This window comes from Bicyclus anynana, chromosome 9 (assembly GCF_947172395.1).
Source record: "Bicyclus anynana chromosome 9, ilBicAnyn1.1, whole genome shotgun sequence".
NCBI classification, from domain to species: Eukaryota; Metazoa; Arthropoda; class Insecta; order Lepidoptera; family Nymphalidae; genus Bicyclus; species Bicyclus anynana.
Genome location: NC_069091.1, coordinates 10,430,055 through 10,447,200, shown reverse-complemented (window position 1 = coordinate 10,447,200; position 17,146 = coordinate 10,430,055). Strand labels below are relative to the sequence as shown.

The following is a 17,146-nucleotide window of genomic DNA, read 5'->3' as shown; positions in this document are numbered from 1 at the left end:
ATTCTGAGAGGAGACTCGAGCTCAGCAGTGAGCCGAATATGGGTTGATGACGAATTGGAATCAATAGTGAGGAAACCGAACATCCACATAGCGAAATTCGTCTTCGGTTTCAATTACGTTAAAGTAATTGGAACTGTGGAGGGTTATATAGGGTGTAGGGCATAGTTAAGGTTTCGGGATATCATAATGTTAGTTTTGTGAAGTTCATTAATGGAAGTCAGACAAAATAATAAACAATATTGAAACAACAATTTAATAAACGAGAAAAATCAAATTACTGATCAAATAATAATCATTTAAAATTTACATTTCACTAACAAAGATTTAGGTTGCGATTTATTAAACACTGAAAAATAGAGATAATAATTTATAATACTTTTTTCGAAGATATCATCAGATATTTAAAAGAGATACTTTAAGTAACATTGAATTTAATAAAGTTAAATGAAGCTTTAAATAATTTATTAGTAGTATAAATACATGATAAAAATGTTTGTAGGTAAGTACATATACATATGATTGAAAAAGGGCCTGCTAATAATTTATTGATAAGTATTACTTTATGAACATAATAAATTCCTAAAAAAGTGAAAATAATACGTGTTTATTACATGAAAATTTGTACAAAATGCAAAGTTTATTATTACATAAATTGAATCAAAATATTTCTTGTACACATGACACAACACATAACATTTATAATTATTATTAACTATATCTACGTAAATACTTACAACAGGATTTTAAAGAGTTCATTACGTCCATTCCCTGAATTTTAAATATTTCATTTCATTATTTTTTTTTTCAAATAAATGTTTTTTTTATAAAAATGCGTGTTTAGAGCGGTTTCAGACTAGCATTTTATACGCGCGTATGAGTTCGTATTTGGAAGCGCGTATAGGCGCGCCTTCTGGCACACGCTCGACTCGTACGAGCGTTGACGAGTTTCTAAGCTCGTATAAGCGCGAGCCGCAAGACACCTCCTAGAGCCGCTATGCTCAACCTGCGGTCTCTCAGGCTTTTGTTGGCCCATCTAGGACATCTTGTATTAATTAAACCGTTTTGAAAACTAACCCCGCACGCCTTTTACCCACCACAGTCGCCTGACGCCTCACACGTTTTGTTTTTAATGTGCACTGAACTTATTACTTGCGCATAGTTGATTTCAGAGACGATATCTACTATTAGCTCTTAATTTACTTATATACAATTAAAAAAAAACTATTATCATTCCAATTGTGAAAATCCAAGAAATAATTTATTTATATTTAGCGGCCCGCGACACCATGACTAACTAACATGTGTATAAGGCCCTTTGGTGAAAAAGGTTGAGTATCATTGCCCTAGAGATACTGACACGACACCACCAGTTCGAGCGAACATAGCGAAATATGCCCGTTCACGTTAGTCCCGTTTTTTGAAACGCGTAATGCAGCGCGCGTATAAACGCGTATGCTGATACATCCGTATACGCGCACATAATACGCTAGTCTGAAATAACCCTTGAAGATTAAAAGGTCACAAAGTATTATTAGATGCTTACTTGCAGGCATGCAGAATTCTATTTATGTGTAAACAATATTAAAACTTCATAAAATCAACCTTAATTATAATGCTAGCCACTCACCATCAAATCATTCCGCGTGCCTGCAGCACTAACCGCAGGACATCCGATAAAACTGATTGTGTGTTGGTCACTGTGCAAGACATCATGCAAATCACAACCAATCGCAACATGCAGGCACGTGGACTTATTGGATGGTGAGTGGCTAGCATAAAGCAAACCCAATGGAAATATAAAATAGGTACAAATAAGTTACTACTTTACTGGATATCAGATATATAAGTTTTGCTCTTCTCCTCTAGAAGTCCTCTCACTGTAACTTTTTATCTTTACTACTATAGTAAATAGTAAAAAGGACTTTCACTGTTTACTATACTATTCGTGGTTTAATTCCATATTAAGGATTAAGGATTTAAATCTGTGTCTATAGTTTATAATATTCCTAAACAAAATTTGATGAAACATTGCTCAGGCATTACTTAATTATTAAAAATTTTATATAACTATACTTTGAACAAGCTGTTTCCAATAATAGTATTAGACCAGTGATTGCAGAAACAGCAAAATAAAAATCCATCATATTACAACACACACAACATTATCTCATTATTCAATGGTTTTTTTTTGATTGAATGGAAAGTTTGGTATTGATCAAAATATAATATAATCTATTGCTATAATTTTAAACTTAAGCAATATGCTTGTTCTAATAAAGTCTATAAGTGCTAGTGCACTTAATAATTAATTTGATATTCATAAAGAATGTAAATAACTTTGTTGTTATTAATCACTATAATAATCCCACTGAGACCAATAACATCCTATGCATATTTTAAGAATTAGTCCTATGTATATTCAGTTTGAGTAACAAATTAAAAAAAAAAAAATTAAGAAGTAGTACTTACAACTCTCATTTTTTGTTGAATTAACATTGTCTATGTTATATATTGATCAAGCTGTTATACATAATCAACAGAATTTCTCACAAAATAGCAAAAAAAAAATTTTTATAGAAAATACATTCTATTTTTGTTGAATGTAAAAAACTGTAGGTACTGTAGATCATTATCCTGTTTTACATACACATACCACATCACTAGTCTGTTTGGTTTCTAGCACATTGCAGTTCAAAGAAGAAAATGATTCCTTTGCTCGCTATCGCTTGGATTAAAATTTTTAAACCTATTGCTATTATAATTATATTAACTACATAATTATTATCGTAATTACTTACCATTTGAATGTTTAGGATGAATTTGAGACAAAACTACTAATAGTAGTGATAGTATAAATATTTGTAGATGATTATATTTATAGACACACATTTTGTTATCATTATTTGTACTGATTCACAATAGCATATCATTTTCTTATCAGCATAGTTTAAATAGACTTCAAAATTTGTTTTATTATTCTGTCAAGCAAAATTAATTTTAGTGTATACTATATGGATGTCATAACTTTAACTAGCTAAAAATTATCTAAATTTAATCATTTTTCTTATCTGAGGTGCCTTGATCCCCTTCGGTGATAGCGAGGTTACCATTCTCAGACTTCTGCTGTTCCATTTCTCCTGAGAATCCAAACTCATTGACACGTTTGTGGTCAACCTTGTAAATCCAACGTTGATACAGGAAAATGAAGAATACAATATCTGAAAAATTAAAGACAGTCATCATCATCATCATTATCAACACATATTTGGCTCACTGCTGAGCTCCTCCTGCTGAGCAGCTGAGCTGAGAGGGGTTCGGAGTCCACCATGCTCGTGCAATGCGGATTGGCAGACACACACACAGTGAAATAAGAAAATTTTCTGGTATGCGGGTTTCCTCACTGTGTTTTCCTTCACTGTTTGACACACATGACATTTAATTTCTTAAAATGCACACAACTGAAAAGTTGGAGGTGCATGCCCCGGACTGGATTCAAACCCACACCCTCCGGAATCGGAGGCAGAGGTCATATCCACTGTGGGCTATCACAGCTTTAGTGAAAAGACAGAGTAAAGCCACATACATTTATAATATTATAATTTTAGTAGAATCAGAAACTTAGGAATTATATGTGAACAAAGTTGAATGCAACTGCTAATAAAAAATATTATTTATATTTAAAGTATAGAAAAGTTGTACATACCATCTCTGAAACAGCCGATGCGATACATGGTTGGCATTTTGATAACAAATGCAAAGATATCATCAATAAATGTGTTCAGGAATTTGTACGTCATCATGCGCCATGGCAAATGTGCCACTGACTTCAATTTATAATTAATAAATAGTTGAGGTGTCATCATAATAAATCCAAAGGTTAAAAGGTAACCGTACATCATGTTAAGAATGAATGAATACCATCCTTTGTGCTCTTGATACAGCAAGGAGTATACCCCATATCCAATCAAAAGTGGGAAACAGGCCCAGCTGAGGTATCTGAATGCCAAAGTATCATATTCCCTAGTACTAGATTGTACATAAGACCCTTTGTCAGTAAATGTAATCTTTGGAATTCCAAATATTCTGTCTTCTCTGTTCAATTTGACATCCATCACTTTATTTATCTTCCAAATCTCAATCATCAAGCCAATGAAGCAGGATATTCTAACCATGACATTTGTTTCATTATCCAAAACATAAAGTAGAACAACAGTAGATTGGAAAACATTGAAGAATACTGATCTCACGGAGAGGCCTTCCAGAGACTGCCTGTTGTTCCAAAACTGAATATCATTTTTGAATGCCAGCAGCTCAAATATTGAGTGTAGTATGGAGACAGATATTGTAAGCGCCAGTAAATAAGGCGATGTATCTAAAAGCAATTCCTTGACAGTATCCTGCTCTTCATCTTGTTCCTCGCCACCCAAAGCTGAAAACATGCTCAATTTGTCCCGCATAGCCTGAGCAGTGTATAGCTGCCACTTGAACAGACTCAATGGCTGAAATGTCATTTCTAACTTTAGGTTACTTGTTGTTTTATTGAGTGGAACATAATCTCTCATCATGTTCCAATAGTCATTTAGAAAGACTGCTGGTTTGTATTGGTTACCATCAGGCAGGAAGTAGATGAATTCATCAAGAGGCGGCGGTACACTTCCCTGCATCCAATTAGTTTGATCAGTCACTAAGTTAATAGTTAGATTGGGATGCCAGTGTGAAACAATTTCTTCTTTTAACGTTTCTGCTTTCATGATTTCCTCTTCAGACTTTTCAGTTTGTCCCGTTAGTAGATTATGAGTCTTCAGATACCTCAGCTTCTTGTACTTATTTACCATTTTTTTACCATATGATACATAAGGGCCAGCGTAATTGCTCTTGTCTCTTGGGTCAGGAGATTTTCCTGACTGCACAACATATACATGAAGATAAATAGAACCATTATTCTTCAAAGCCTCTGAGGGTACAAATGTAGTTGTGTGTATAAATGTTCCATCTCTATTTGGCCCACCGTTCCAATCTCCATATATTAAACCAGGTAATTTCCAAATTAATTCAGCATCTTGGAAGTTCTTGAGAAATTCGTTTTCTGATAAATATGCGTACATGTCTAACGATGTCCCATTCGAAAACATATTAATCGCCGGAGTGCGAACTACACCAGGGGGACTATTTATATCAACCTTTGGAGTTGAAGGCTGTCGGAACATTGATGTTATAAAATAAACTACTAAAGCTCTTATTATTAAAGATTTTGTTATCGCAAAAAATGATTCCATCTTTGTTGGTTGCATTCGACGGCGCTGTTCGTCAATTTGTTCATTGATCTGAAAAAATCGAAATCAAAAGCGTGAAGATTGACCCAATTCAAGAGAACATTAATAATTGTTATAGTTTGCTAGACAAGACAAAATAACAAAATTTTACAACTATAATTTCTTTACTTAATAAAATGTAATACATACATCAACATTTTCATCAGGAATTGTCTCGATTTGACTCGAATTAGAATCACTTGGTATTAACTTGTCCGTTGATTCACTAGAAGAGTTATCCTCTCCTGTATTAGCCATAATTTTAAATGGAACGTGATGTATTAGTGAATTATTTGTTCAACTTCTGTCAGATTTTGAAATTATTTTACTGCAATGTGTAAAGATTTTTAATTTTTCAGCACCATCATGGTCGACCGACTACACAGTTCATAGACTAGATCTAGTCTATAGTGATCTGTGGACTAGATTGAATAATATCTATGGACTAGAACCAAACTAGAACATAGAGTAGACACAGATAACAAAACTATGTACAAACCACGGCACGTACTCAAAGAATATTTTTAAAATAAAATCACGGCGAACTGCGAACCATAGACTCAGACATATGAGAACGTATATAATTTTTTAAATCATTGTATTTTTGTGTATTTCTTGTGCAATTCTTTCGTGTCTTATAAGTTTGCATTGTTATTGGTTTAAAAACCTACTAAAAAGTTCGTCTGTTTAGAGAACATTACTCCAGTCCATATTCAATGTAGAACATTTTTTACCGGGCGACTCCATGAGTGTGCCCTGTCCCTGTTCTCCTTAGTCTTACTCTCATATGAGGTAAGGAGAAGGAAAATCATTTCTACTGTGAATAAAAGTGTCGAAATCGAAATAATATGGTGGTAAACTATATAAATATACTTTATCTATTTTAAACTATAACATGTAGTACCTAAAAAATCATTGCTTGGAAAATGAAAGCGTGACCTGAAAAACGCGGCAAATTGAAAAAATCTGCATGTGGTATCCACAGATTAAAAAATAATAGACAGATAGAGGGCACGGAACACGACGTTGTCGTGTTCCGTGCCCTCTCAAATACAAAATTCATAAACGAATACATTCTCGAGCAAATATGTTCTTTGTTCTCGAGTCAGTATGACACGAAGCGTCGCATCAGTAATTTTCAATATTATTCAAGAACTAGCGGACGCCTGCGACTTCGTCCGCTCTTAGACCTCTTTAATGGGGATGATGACTAGGTTTGAATATATTGATTTTTATGATACATTCGGGTAAATAGGGTCAATGTTAACTAATTTATACATAAAAAGCAAAGATTGTCTGGATATTTGCAAAATAAATGAGATTATAAAATTTCAAAAACTACTAAATTTTTTTTATCGTAATTACATGAAAATTCATACAGTTTTAGCTTTCTTACATTAAATGTGACATTTTTTAATATATGAACTATAAAGATAAACGCACAAATAACAAAGATATTAGTAATTTTGTTTGAACGCCCATACAAATCTAACGATCATTACATTGCCTATGACGTCATTTTTTCGAGCCATTTTGTATGGGGCGTTTTTCAGGGATCCGCGGCAGCGCCGCAAATCTGACTCTTTAAATCCCTGTAGCTCCGAAAGTAATGATCGCAGATACCCTGTTACTTTTACAAAATTGCTTTACTATTAGTATACTCTTAATTTATATACAATTTAAAAAACTGTCATCATCCCTATTCAGCCGTTACAGTAGTAGTAGTAGTAGTAGTTCACTGGACTGTAGGTACAGTTGTATGGAAATTTGCATAATCGACACAGTGCTATTTTGATTTGTTTCGTATAGCCCGTTTTTATTGAGTAGGTACTCTCAAGTTGATCTTTACCTTCAAATGTCTAATGGCAGGAGTCCAGAGATCCGCATCGTATAGGTATCGGACGCATCGCATCAAACGGATTTTATTTTTACGATAGATAAAATCCGTTCGATGCGGATCAGTGGATGGACTCGTATGTCTTTCTATACTAAGAATACTATAGTATGCGCATTATCATCTGAGTCGTCCGGTCATAAAAGTCAAAAAAGATAGGAATGTGCAGCGCGCCTACCTGCGCACCCTAATTATCGATAAACGGCTACCTGCGCACGTGCTAATGATGAGTCAATAATGATTTGGACGATTCTGATTGGTCGGTTTCTAATGTAATTGCATTGCGTATTTTTTTTGCTATAAATGTGTTTACTGCAATTAAATAAATACATTCATGTGTTACTCGTTGCGCACTATGGATACTAATATATAATAAATTTGGCAGAAGACGAAGATTCTGATGATGAAGACTCAGATGAAGATTAATTTTATTTAGTTAATAATTATATAATATGAAATATGTATTATATTAAATCAAATATTGTTAATTTTTTTAATTTTGTGAACAAGATACGATAATAAACTTTACTTATCGATAATATGTCTTTCATTGTTACACCCTTCACTAGACGGCTCCATAAGACCCATAAGTGCAAGCGAGATAGATATAGAGAAATGATTTATGGCCCTAAGACTCAGTTGTTAATGCTATTAGTATAAAATCCGTTTGATGCGATGCGTCTCCGATACGTACCTACGATACACCTGCTAAACGAGAAAGGAACCTACTTTGGGGCACAATTTTATTTGAATCAAATTACGGTTCTTAAGGATTGGTTAATTGGTCTTTATCAGCTTTTATTCAATGACGAAGGTCTAGCAATCACAGGCTTTTAGACTATTGGATATTTGTGAAACAAAGACTTTATATATTATTATCTGTTTATTTCAAACACAAATTGAAAGATTCGATAACTAATCGGACCCAAAACGCATTTGGAAATATTCCCAATTCATTATAGTTAGTTATGACAACATTAAACAAAACATAAAAAGTTACTAACAGCAATTCACTTTATAAACTTTTACCTAGAAACTACTCATGTGACGTAATACTCAGAATCCATGTTGCACGTGTTGAACACTCAACACTGGGTCGATCACAGAGAATTCTTAAAATATGGAGGTACCGTCCACTGTTATTATGAAAAAAAAAAACTGAAACTTATTTCTGGAATTATTCTCTAGCAATGTAGATTTTTCCATGATTCTTTACCTACGAATAAAAAAGGCCATATACTACATCTTGTGCTGTCAAAATAAACCTTTTGGAGATTTTCTTTCTTAACCTTGTCTCTAGCATACATCATCTTCCATTGTTCCAGGCGACCCTTTGTACATACTGACATAATAAAGGTTTCATTTGAACGGGCACAAGAGTTCGGTTGTCTAAGTGATAACAGTCCACTCAACAGAATTTTTCATAAATTATCTATTAATCAATAATAGTGTAAAATATTGTAGTTCAAAAGGTGAACATAATACATTTCCAAGTACTGAAAATGTGGCTATGAACAGGGCTCATAGGTACTGCATAATGCACATAGTAGATGCAAATGGACACTAATCATTCATCGCCATCATCATCCAGCCATCTTTAAATGGTAAGACCAGGCGCCTGAGGTAATTGTACACACCTACAGGTTACATTACATAGTAGGTATATTATGTAATATGTTACATTGATCATGGTGCAAGTTGGACCATGAGCCTGCGATAGCCAGATATACCTCATTTTATGAAGGCTGAAAATTTTTCATTCTATTCTCCTCTCAGACTAATTACTTAAGGACTAGTAACGCACCCAAATTGGGATGATGACTAGGTTTGAATATATTGTTTTTTATGAGACATTCAGGTAAATAAGATCAATGTTAACTAATTTATACGTAAAAATCAAACTTTATAAAATATCAAAATCTATTGAAAATCTTTTATCGTACCTAATTAAATGAAAATTCATACAGTTTCAGCTTCCATAAATTAAACGTAACATTTTTCAATACATGAAAAATGGTAAAAGCTCTGAAAATAATGATAGCAGATACCCTATTACTTTTACAAAATTGCTTTACAATTAGCATACTCCTAATTTATATACAGTTTAAAAAAACTGTTATCATCCCTATTCACGAACAATATTATCTGTCATTTTGTGAGGAAAACGTGCTTAGATGAGGTAAATATCTTTTACTAAACTAGAAAGGTATTATTACGGAGCTCTTTAACCGAAGAACACGATTACAACTATGAAACATCGATACCATAGAGACAGTTTTTATAATCGCATTAGATAGTTGATCATATACTTTGACAGAAAAGTAACGTGTAGCGAGGCAGATCCTTAATTAGTCTGAGATTCTCCTACTATAGAAGTACGGTAGCCAATTACGGAGTTTAGATTGTTATAGCTTTGTAAGGTAGCGAGTTTCGAAGCTTCTAGATCCTCACATACCAAGCTCACTAGTAATAGTAATAAACACATGACACATTTTTTTATGGTCTTAAATTGTTCATTATCGTTCGTTTCGTATCGTTGTATGAGATTGTAACGAATATATCGTACTTTTGTGACTTGTATACTCCATAATTATAGTCCTGATGATGATTTATCTGTGCCATTATGTCAAGCAAGTTGGAGGAAGCCTTTACCGATCGGCAACTAGATCATCAAAAATTAAACAAGTTACAAATACAAGCCTATACCAATTATATGATATGTAAGAATAAGTTTTAAATATTAATTTTCTTTTGATTTGAAATATTGTTATTAGGCTAAGTTTTTGATCTGAATAAAGGCAATTGTTATTATTACGTCAAGCAAGTTTTGTTTACTAGTTTTTGTTTTGCAGGGATTTTATTAAATACCATGATTTATAATATTAGGTAGTACCTATAGTAAAAAAAATAAATAGAATACGCGATTTTTACTTGAGTTTCTTAAGTAATATTTTATTATTTTTATTTTAAAAACTGAGATATATTTCAAACCCTTATTCCAATTACTAAACGAAATTAATATTGTTTAAATATATTAAGTTTAATACGAGTCAACTACCCTATTGGCTATCATACTTACCTATGGTATCATAAAATGAGATATATCTGACTGTCACAAGCAAACGTTCTAAGACTCAAACCAATTATCTTCAATTTGACTCATATTCACCTACAAAATGGTGTCGTTTTTTGAGGTGGGCGAAGTAAACTCACAAATCGAAAATATTTAACACCAATAAATATATCCTATTACACTACACACAATATTAAATCGTAATACACACACGTATAATTTTAACACAAAGTAACATCAATTCTATAGACGCAGTATGTATGAAATCATTAGATCATGATCATATAGTTTTGACAGAGTGGTAAGCTCTAGCGAGGCAGGTCCTATGATAGGTAATTGGTCCGAGTATCGTAAGAACATGGGTATAGTAATCGCCATTTTATAAAACGCTCTGAAATTGCACTAAACAGCTCATGCTCAAAACGAACTTGACTTTCCCATGGTACTTGTATATCAGCTTACACAAAACACTATTCACCAATTTTCTTAAACAAGGAATATAATATCCTTCATTATGTATTATTATTGAAGTGATAACTTATTATAGAGTGGATAAACTGCTACGTAACGCGTTACGGCGCCACTCTGTCTGGATTTTATTTATTTATTCTGGATTCCCTTTCTCTCACGCATACAGCAGCAGAATTACGTTATCACTTTTCTTTTTTTTTTTAAATACAGACGCAGATCTTTTCGGTTCATTTCATAGAACATGTATAGTTTGCCTTAATAGATCCACAGTAACTGTACTGTGCCAAACAAATATTTTTACAAAAAATCACTTTTAAAACAATTAATAGGATCTATTTAAATATGGATACTCCTACCTCTAACATCAAGGGTAGCTGCCACATAATGGCTATCTCAAAAACTCACTGTATATAATTTTAGGGGAGCCCATGATGCTAAACGTGTACTTACTCAAGCAACGCGAGGATCTATTCGATTTGGCAGATCAGATATTAGAAAGAATAAATGATTATATATTACTAGCGCACGCACACATTGGCGTAAAATTCGGTTTTCTAAAATCCCGCAGGAATGATGATTTTTCCGGGATAAAAGTAGCTTATGTTCTGCTCTAAAGTAAAATTTAACTCTATACTGATTCTCATTCAAAGGTAAGACTTAATTTAGCATTTATAATATAAAGTAAGGATTTTCAGTTTCAGTAGTACAGAAAAAAACTACAATTTCTTATACTTCAACTTCGTCACAAATCTTCAAAATTAGCTATTGACTATTCTTATCTAAGTATTTTTGAAGTTGATTTTATTATGGGTTTGCCCTAAACATGCCCATTATTGATGCTCGCTTATACATTGTGGTACTCAAAAACAAGGCAAGGTATCATCTATTGTGTTCATTTGCCATGCTCGAGTAAATACAATAATCCTGTCTATGTCTCCCCTACTATAACATACTTTAGTACAAATCTAAGATTGATAAATGAAATACAATACAAAAATGTCAAGTGAACTGTTACCACTTGTAACCTTCCTTACTATAATTAAATTTAATCTTGCATCTCTTCAGGCAACTCATGGGGATTAATAATGCCCGGTACGGATAACTGGACCCTTCGCTTCTCCTCCTGAGCTTGCCGTAGTGCAAACAGTCGCTCTTCAAGATACAAATCACTGTCATCTTCTCCAGTGTACTCCTAAAAGGAAATAGAAATTCGATGAGATTAAGAAATTATAGCAAGTAAAGTTAATTTATTGAACATATCCATTGAATATACACTCAGAGGCACAATTATCCGCCCACTTTCTTATACTCGCGTCGTCGCGGTGAAAGAATTAAAAAATCTGTTAAGTCTTTGAAACTTCAAAGTATATTCTTAACAAACAAAGTAATATAATCAAATCCGACCTCTTTATAATATTAGTTAATTAGATTCTACTAAATATTTACCCTGATTTGCACTAGGAAATCTCTGAGGTGATCTTTAAAGGCCGGGATATCTTGGTCCAAGTTGAACAATCCTTGAACAGTTATCTTGACTTGGTTGTCTGTCAGATGTGGGAATGCGGTTTTCAAAAGATTTGCCACATATTCCTGAAATTATACAAGTAACACATTTCATCACAGTTTCATTATATTTATCAATAACCATAACCAAGTTGGACATAGCCCCCCCCCCAATATTAACACTAAGGCTGACTCTGCAATAGTTGACACATGTTTTTAATTGGTCTTCAATGGATAATTATCATTCTAATAAAAAAAAAATAACATATTTTTTAAGATGTGATTACATGAAGATTTTAATTTTTAAATATTTATTTGACTATATGAGCCAAAACGTCATAAGATGGACGACAGCATTTTTTACATTTGGATAATTTAAAGAAATAGATAATTTTTAATATCTAAGTTTTTTAAGAAATATATCAATATATTTTGGTCCCTTTTTCCATGTACTAACGAAATTAATATTGTTTATATTACAATTTTTTTTTTTTTTTAATTACAATTGATATGATAGACTCATATCAATTGTAATTAAAAAAAAAAAATTGTAATATAAATGTAGTCTATATGAACCCTATGGTGAATCTGTTGCTATAACTGAGAAGCCTTGAGTTTAATTCACAACTCTGGTCTATTTCCAAAATTTTGGTCAACTTGTAATTTTTGTTTAAACAAACAACCTGTTTCTGCCACGGTTAACTATTACCCAACTCCCGTTCAGAGTGATCTGTTTAAAATTAAAATAAACATAAATTCAGTCTGCTATAATTTTTTTGCTTTTAAAGTCTTAACAATAGTAAAAGTTACATATATTTGCATAGATTTGCATTTGAAAAGTGTTAAGAATATAGTTACCTGTATGTATAAAACATTATCAGGAGTTCGACCAAGTGCGACAGAAACACGGCCCGTTTCTACCAAGGAGAATATGTATGCTAGAATTGTAGCATGCATGGTGAGGCCAGCTCCGTGAGACGTGTCAGTGACCACACTGAACACGTGCTCCAATATGTCACACAGGTATGTCTGGTAGAAGCTTTGTGCCGCCTGTGTGTGTTGTTCTACATTTTGCAGCAATCTGTACAGTATCTGAAGGCCCGTGTCGGCCACATTTCTCATGGTATGTTTAAATGCCCATATTATGGAATCAAGTACCAACTTAAACTGAGCTGGAGGTATACTAAGGAATGCTTTAAAACAATGCGTGTTGACCGCCTGTAACAGCAGGAAAAACTCTGTCCTGTGTTCAGGATACTCTTCAAAGTCTTTATTGATCATTTCCAAAGTGCATTCAAAGACTGCATCAAATATTTTTGGGACTTCAGAAGTGATATGCCCTCCCAATTTGTACACAATGGCTGCCATGCACGATAAAACTTCCGGCTCCCTGGCGTCAGGCACTGTGGTCTTTTGGTAGTCAACTAAAACAGCCTCTAATAATGGAGGGATAAAGTTCTCCAACACCATACTGTTGTCGGTTGATCGTGACACCCAACTCGCGATTAGCTTCAATGTTTCCTTCTTAATTATCCTCATGTTCTTTATCAGTGGTTGCTTTGTCACCACTACCCCATTCAATGTAATAGCTTGGGTGATATTTTCTGACATAACTTTATAAATATTCAGCATATCCAAATAAATTCTGCCAAGTTGCACAACATATGGGTGACCTAAGGCACGACAGGCTCTGCCATTAGTCTTAAGTATACTTACAAGCTGTTTAACAGCTTCAGGATCCTTGAGGATATCCACATTGTGGGAAGCTTGAGAAATTATATCATCCCAGACCTGATTAGGTAGCAACATGTACTTCTCAATGAGTTGCTCTTGTGCAACTTGGTCCACTTGTGCACTGATCATGTATCCTACTGCCTCATAAAATGTGTGCACTTGTAGTGTTTGCAAATCACAGATTATAGAACTGATTGTACTTAGAATTTCCTCAATGAATGGACAAGCTTCTCCCACTTGTGTGGTGACAAAGTGACGGCGACATTTCAATGCAATTTTTATGAACGTATCACATGCCATATCTTGAACACCATCATGAGTTTCATGCATGAACTCAAACAGTTTATTAACAACTGTTTTCAAAAACTTCCAATGAGCTCGAAGAAAGCGAGGATACTGCCCAACAACATACATAATGTTGCTGGCAATGATAGCTTTGTTATCTTTGCCCTTTTTTTGTTCACACAATCCCAAAAGCTCCTTAATTACAACTACCAAAAATCTCTTCTCATCCTCCTCCAACATAGCTCCTGATATTGAGCCAATGGCCCAACATAGAGTGTTGAGATTTTTCCATGACCATTCAGTGCCATTAACTTGATTTTGAAGCTTTTCAGTCATAATACGTTCAGTATCTTGGTAATCTAAATGAGTCAAATAGACCAGCGTTTCTCTCATATTCTTGTACAAATTTATAGAATCAGTATCCTTCATAAATTCTCTCACAACTTCACCATTTTCATTTTCCACTACCAGAACCTCTTCAGGTTTTGCCATTCTTGAAATCATGATGTACCGAACACCACTGAGAACATCAGCGTATAGTGTCTTACGTCCAACAGTTTTTCCTAAGCTGTACAGACCAGTTGAGTGCGAACATGGTGCAATCTTGTACAAATCAGCTGCTAAAGCATTCCAGAACTCTAAACAAATTTTGAATATTTCAACATCTTCTACTTCCGATATCAATACAAGGTAACGAAGAGCATTCATCAAAGTATTTGTAAGACCTCTTCTTTCTATCAATGGCCCATGCTCCTTTAAATAAGTACAAAGAAATAAGGCAAGATTTTGTATGAAAACTTGTTCTTGGTCTCTGCCTGCAACATAAGCCTCTCTAATGTTGGTAGTCAGTGGCAGCATAGCTTCCAGTTGCTCCATAGTCTGGACAAGAAGAGCCACAAACTGATCTTCATAATTGCTGACTGTCACCCCAGCTATTTCAGTTAAGCAGCTGAGAGTTACATTGCGGAACATGGGAACATTCAAAAATTTAAATATAAGAGTGCTAATCAATTTCATTTCAAATATATATCCTAGAGGAATCCAGTTCAAAAATCTTAAAAGTGTGTGAAGTGTAGCATCTACCAAGGGTGCGTTTTGTGAATTCTCTAGAACAAATTGACAAAGAGTGAAAATCTGACTGAACTCTGAACACATGGTATCTTTGAGATGTTTCGCCTTTGTTTGTGTCAGTTGGCCTGTACTGAAGACAAACACTTCTTCGCTTAAAAGTTTTAAAATGACCATGTTATTTTGACAGAGACTTTCATTAGTTTTGGACGCTCCAACAATGTCACTGATGAACGTCTCCCAGTTATGAGGCCACTCTCTTTTCAACACTTGTATTAATATCAAGTTTAGCTTCTTTAGATACACTTTATTGCTTTCCATTGTGACAGGATCTGATGAATTCTTAATAATAAGACCAACAATGTATTTTTTTATACCTTCACATTGATTTCTTGGTAATACTTTCCATCTTGTTTGTATAACTTGTTCTAATATCTGCAATGCATAATATTTTGTCTCCTGATTCTGTGAAAACTCCAATATTGTGTCGACACGGGTCCAAGCATCAGGGTGTTCCTTGAGTGCAGTTAAAATATCTTGTGCAAGTCTCTGTTGATCCCCAACAGCTGAATACAGACACCCAACAATATTGTCAAGGAGGTTGATATCCAGTTTTTGATTGAAATCCAAAAGTTTAGAAGCTTGCTGTTCTAAAGTTGCCATTCTGATACAGCTTCAAATTAACTTAACTAGTTCCCCTTAAAAACAAGCAAAATGTGCCTTATTATCATTCATTCCTCATCACACGCCACACTGAAAGAAATTAAAATTTAATTAGAATGGAGTAGGCTCTAACCTCATTCATGTGGATAAATATACTAATCATATATATCTTTTGTTTGAAAAAATATTATTTGTACAAATACTGCTTTTGAAATGTAAAGGAAAGTAAATTATTTTCTAACAGTCCTCATGTTTAGAGAAGAGTATTACGGAGGGCACACACCCGTACAATTTACAATGACATTTTCGGAATTAAAACCACAAATGCTTTCAAGTTATGAACTTACTGCAAAATTAGTTGTGAATTTAAAGATATTAGTACAATCGTGTCTTACTTACCGGGGAATAATAATTGCGGCGCAATCGGTCAAATGCACTTCCATACACACTAGCCCGTTGTTTTCGTGATGCTTGAAAAGCTAATAGATTAAAGATAAATCTGTATGTCGTTGTGTACAATGTCTATGATTCTACTCCTATTGTATTTTAATCTTTGGCCTCCTGACGCTTGGTAAATTTTACACAGACTATGTAATGTACATTTCTTCTGATCACCTTCTGACTCTGAATATGGTCTGACCCAATGATATTATATACTAGAGAAGGGGCATCAAAATTGAGGCGGACAATTACTGCGCTTAAAAGACAACGAACGGTATGAAAATAAATAAAAATAATACCTAATATCGTCTAAAATACGAGTTGTGTATTCAAAAAGTGTAGAAACTTTATACATAATTTGATAATGGATTTAAAGGCAAAATTGTGCACGTATGTGCTCAGTGGAGTCGCTAAATTTGGATCACTTTTTGCGGTGATTTTGTAGGACGTAACCTGCTTATAGTATAAAATATACTTGTACCGACTCGTAAGGGCGGCCACTCACTGGCAAATGGCAATTTTTAGTTGGCCGACTATTGAACAACTAAGTTGCCATCGCTTACAACTTAGTTGCGCAACTTTTTAATTTGTATGGGTAGTGACACCAAAAGTTGGACAGACCCCCAATAGATAAATACGGTTCTGCTAAAATCCCGAAAATAAAATAATAATGTTCACTAATAATACAAGTACGCAATATTT

The 17,146-nt window shown here is 33.9% G+C and overlaps 2 protein-coding genes across 2 annotated transcripts; both read right to left on the bottom strand.

Moving 5' to 3' along the window:
• Nucleotides 1-792: 792 nt before the first annotated feature.
• Nucleotides 793-5,725, bottom strand: LOC112055823 (putative lipid scramblase CLPTM1). Its single transcript, XM_024096069.2, has 3 exons — nt 5,463-5,725; nt 3,704-5,324; nt 793-3,218 (listed from the first exon to the last, which is right to left on the bottom strand). Exons 1-3 carry the CDS (start codon nt 5,568-5,570, stop codon nt 3,052-3,054), a joined length of 1,896 nt encoding a protein of 631 aa, XP_023951837.1. The 5' UTR covers nt 5,571-5,725; the 3' UTR covers nt 793-3,051.
• Nucleotides 5,726-8,070: 2,345 nt separating this feature from the next.
• LOC112055817 (exportin-1) lies at nt 8,071-16,563 on the bottom strand. Its single transcript, XM_024096059.2, has 4 exons — nt 16,403-16,563; nt 13,112-16,093; nt 12,197-12,340; nt 8,071-11,942 (listed from the first exon to the last, which is right to left on the bottom strand). Exons 2-4 carry the CDS (start codon nt 16,001-16,003, stop codon nt 11,796-11,798), a joined length of 3,183 nt encoding a protein of 1,060 aa, XP_023951827.1. The 5' UTR covers nt 16,004-16,093; nt 16,403-16,563; the 3' UTR covers nt 8,071-11,795.
• Between the last annotated feature and the right edge of the window lie 583 nt (nt 16,564-17,146).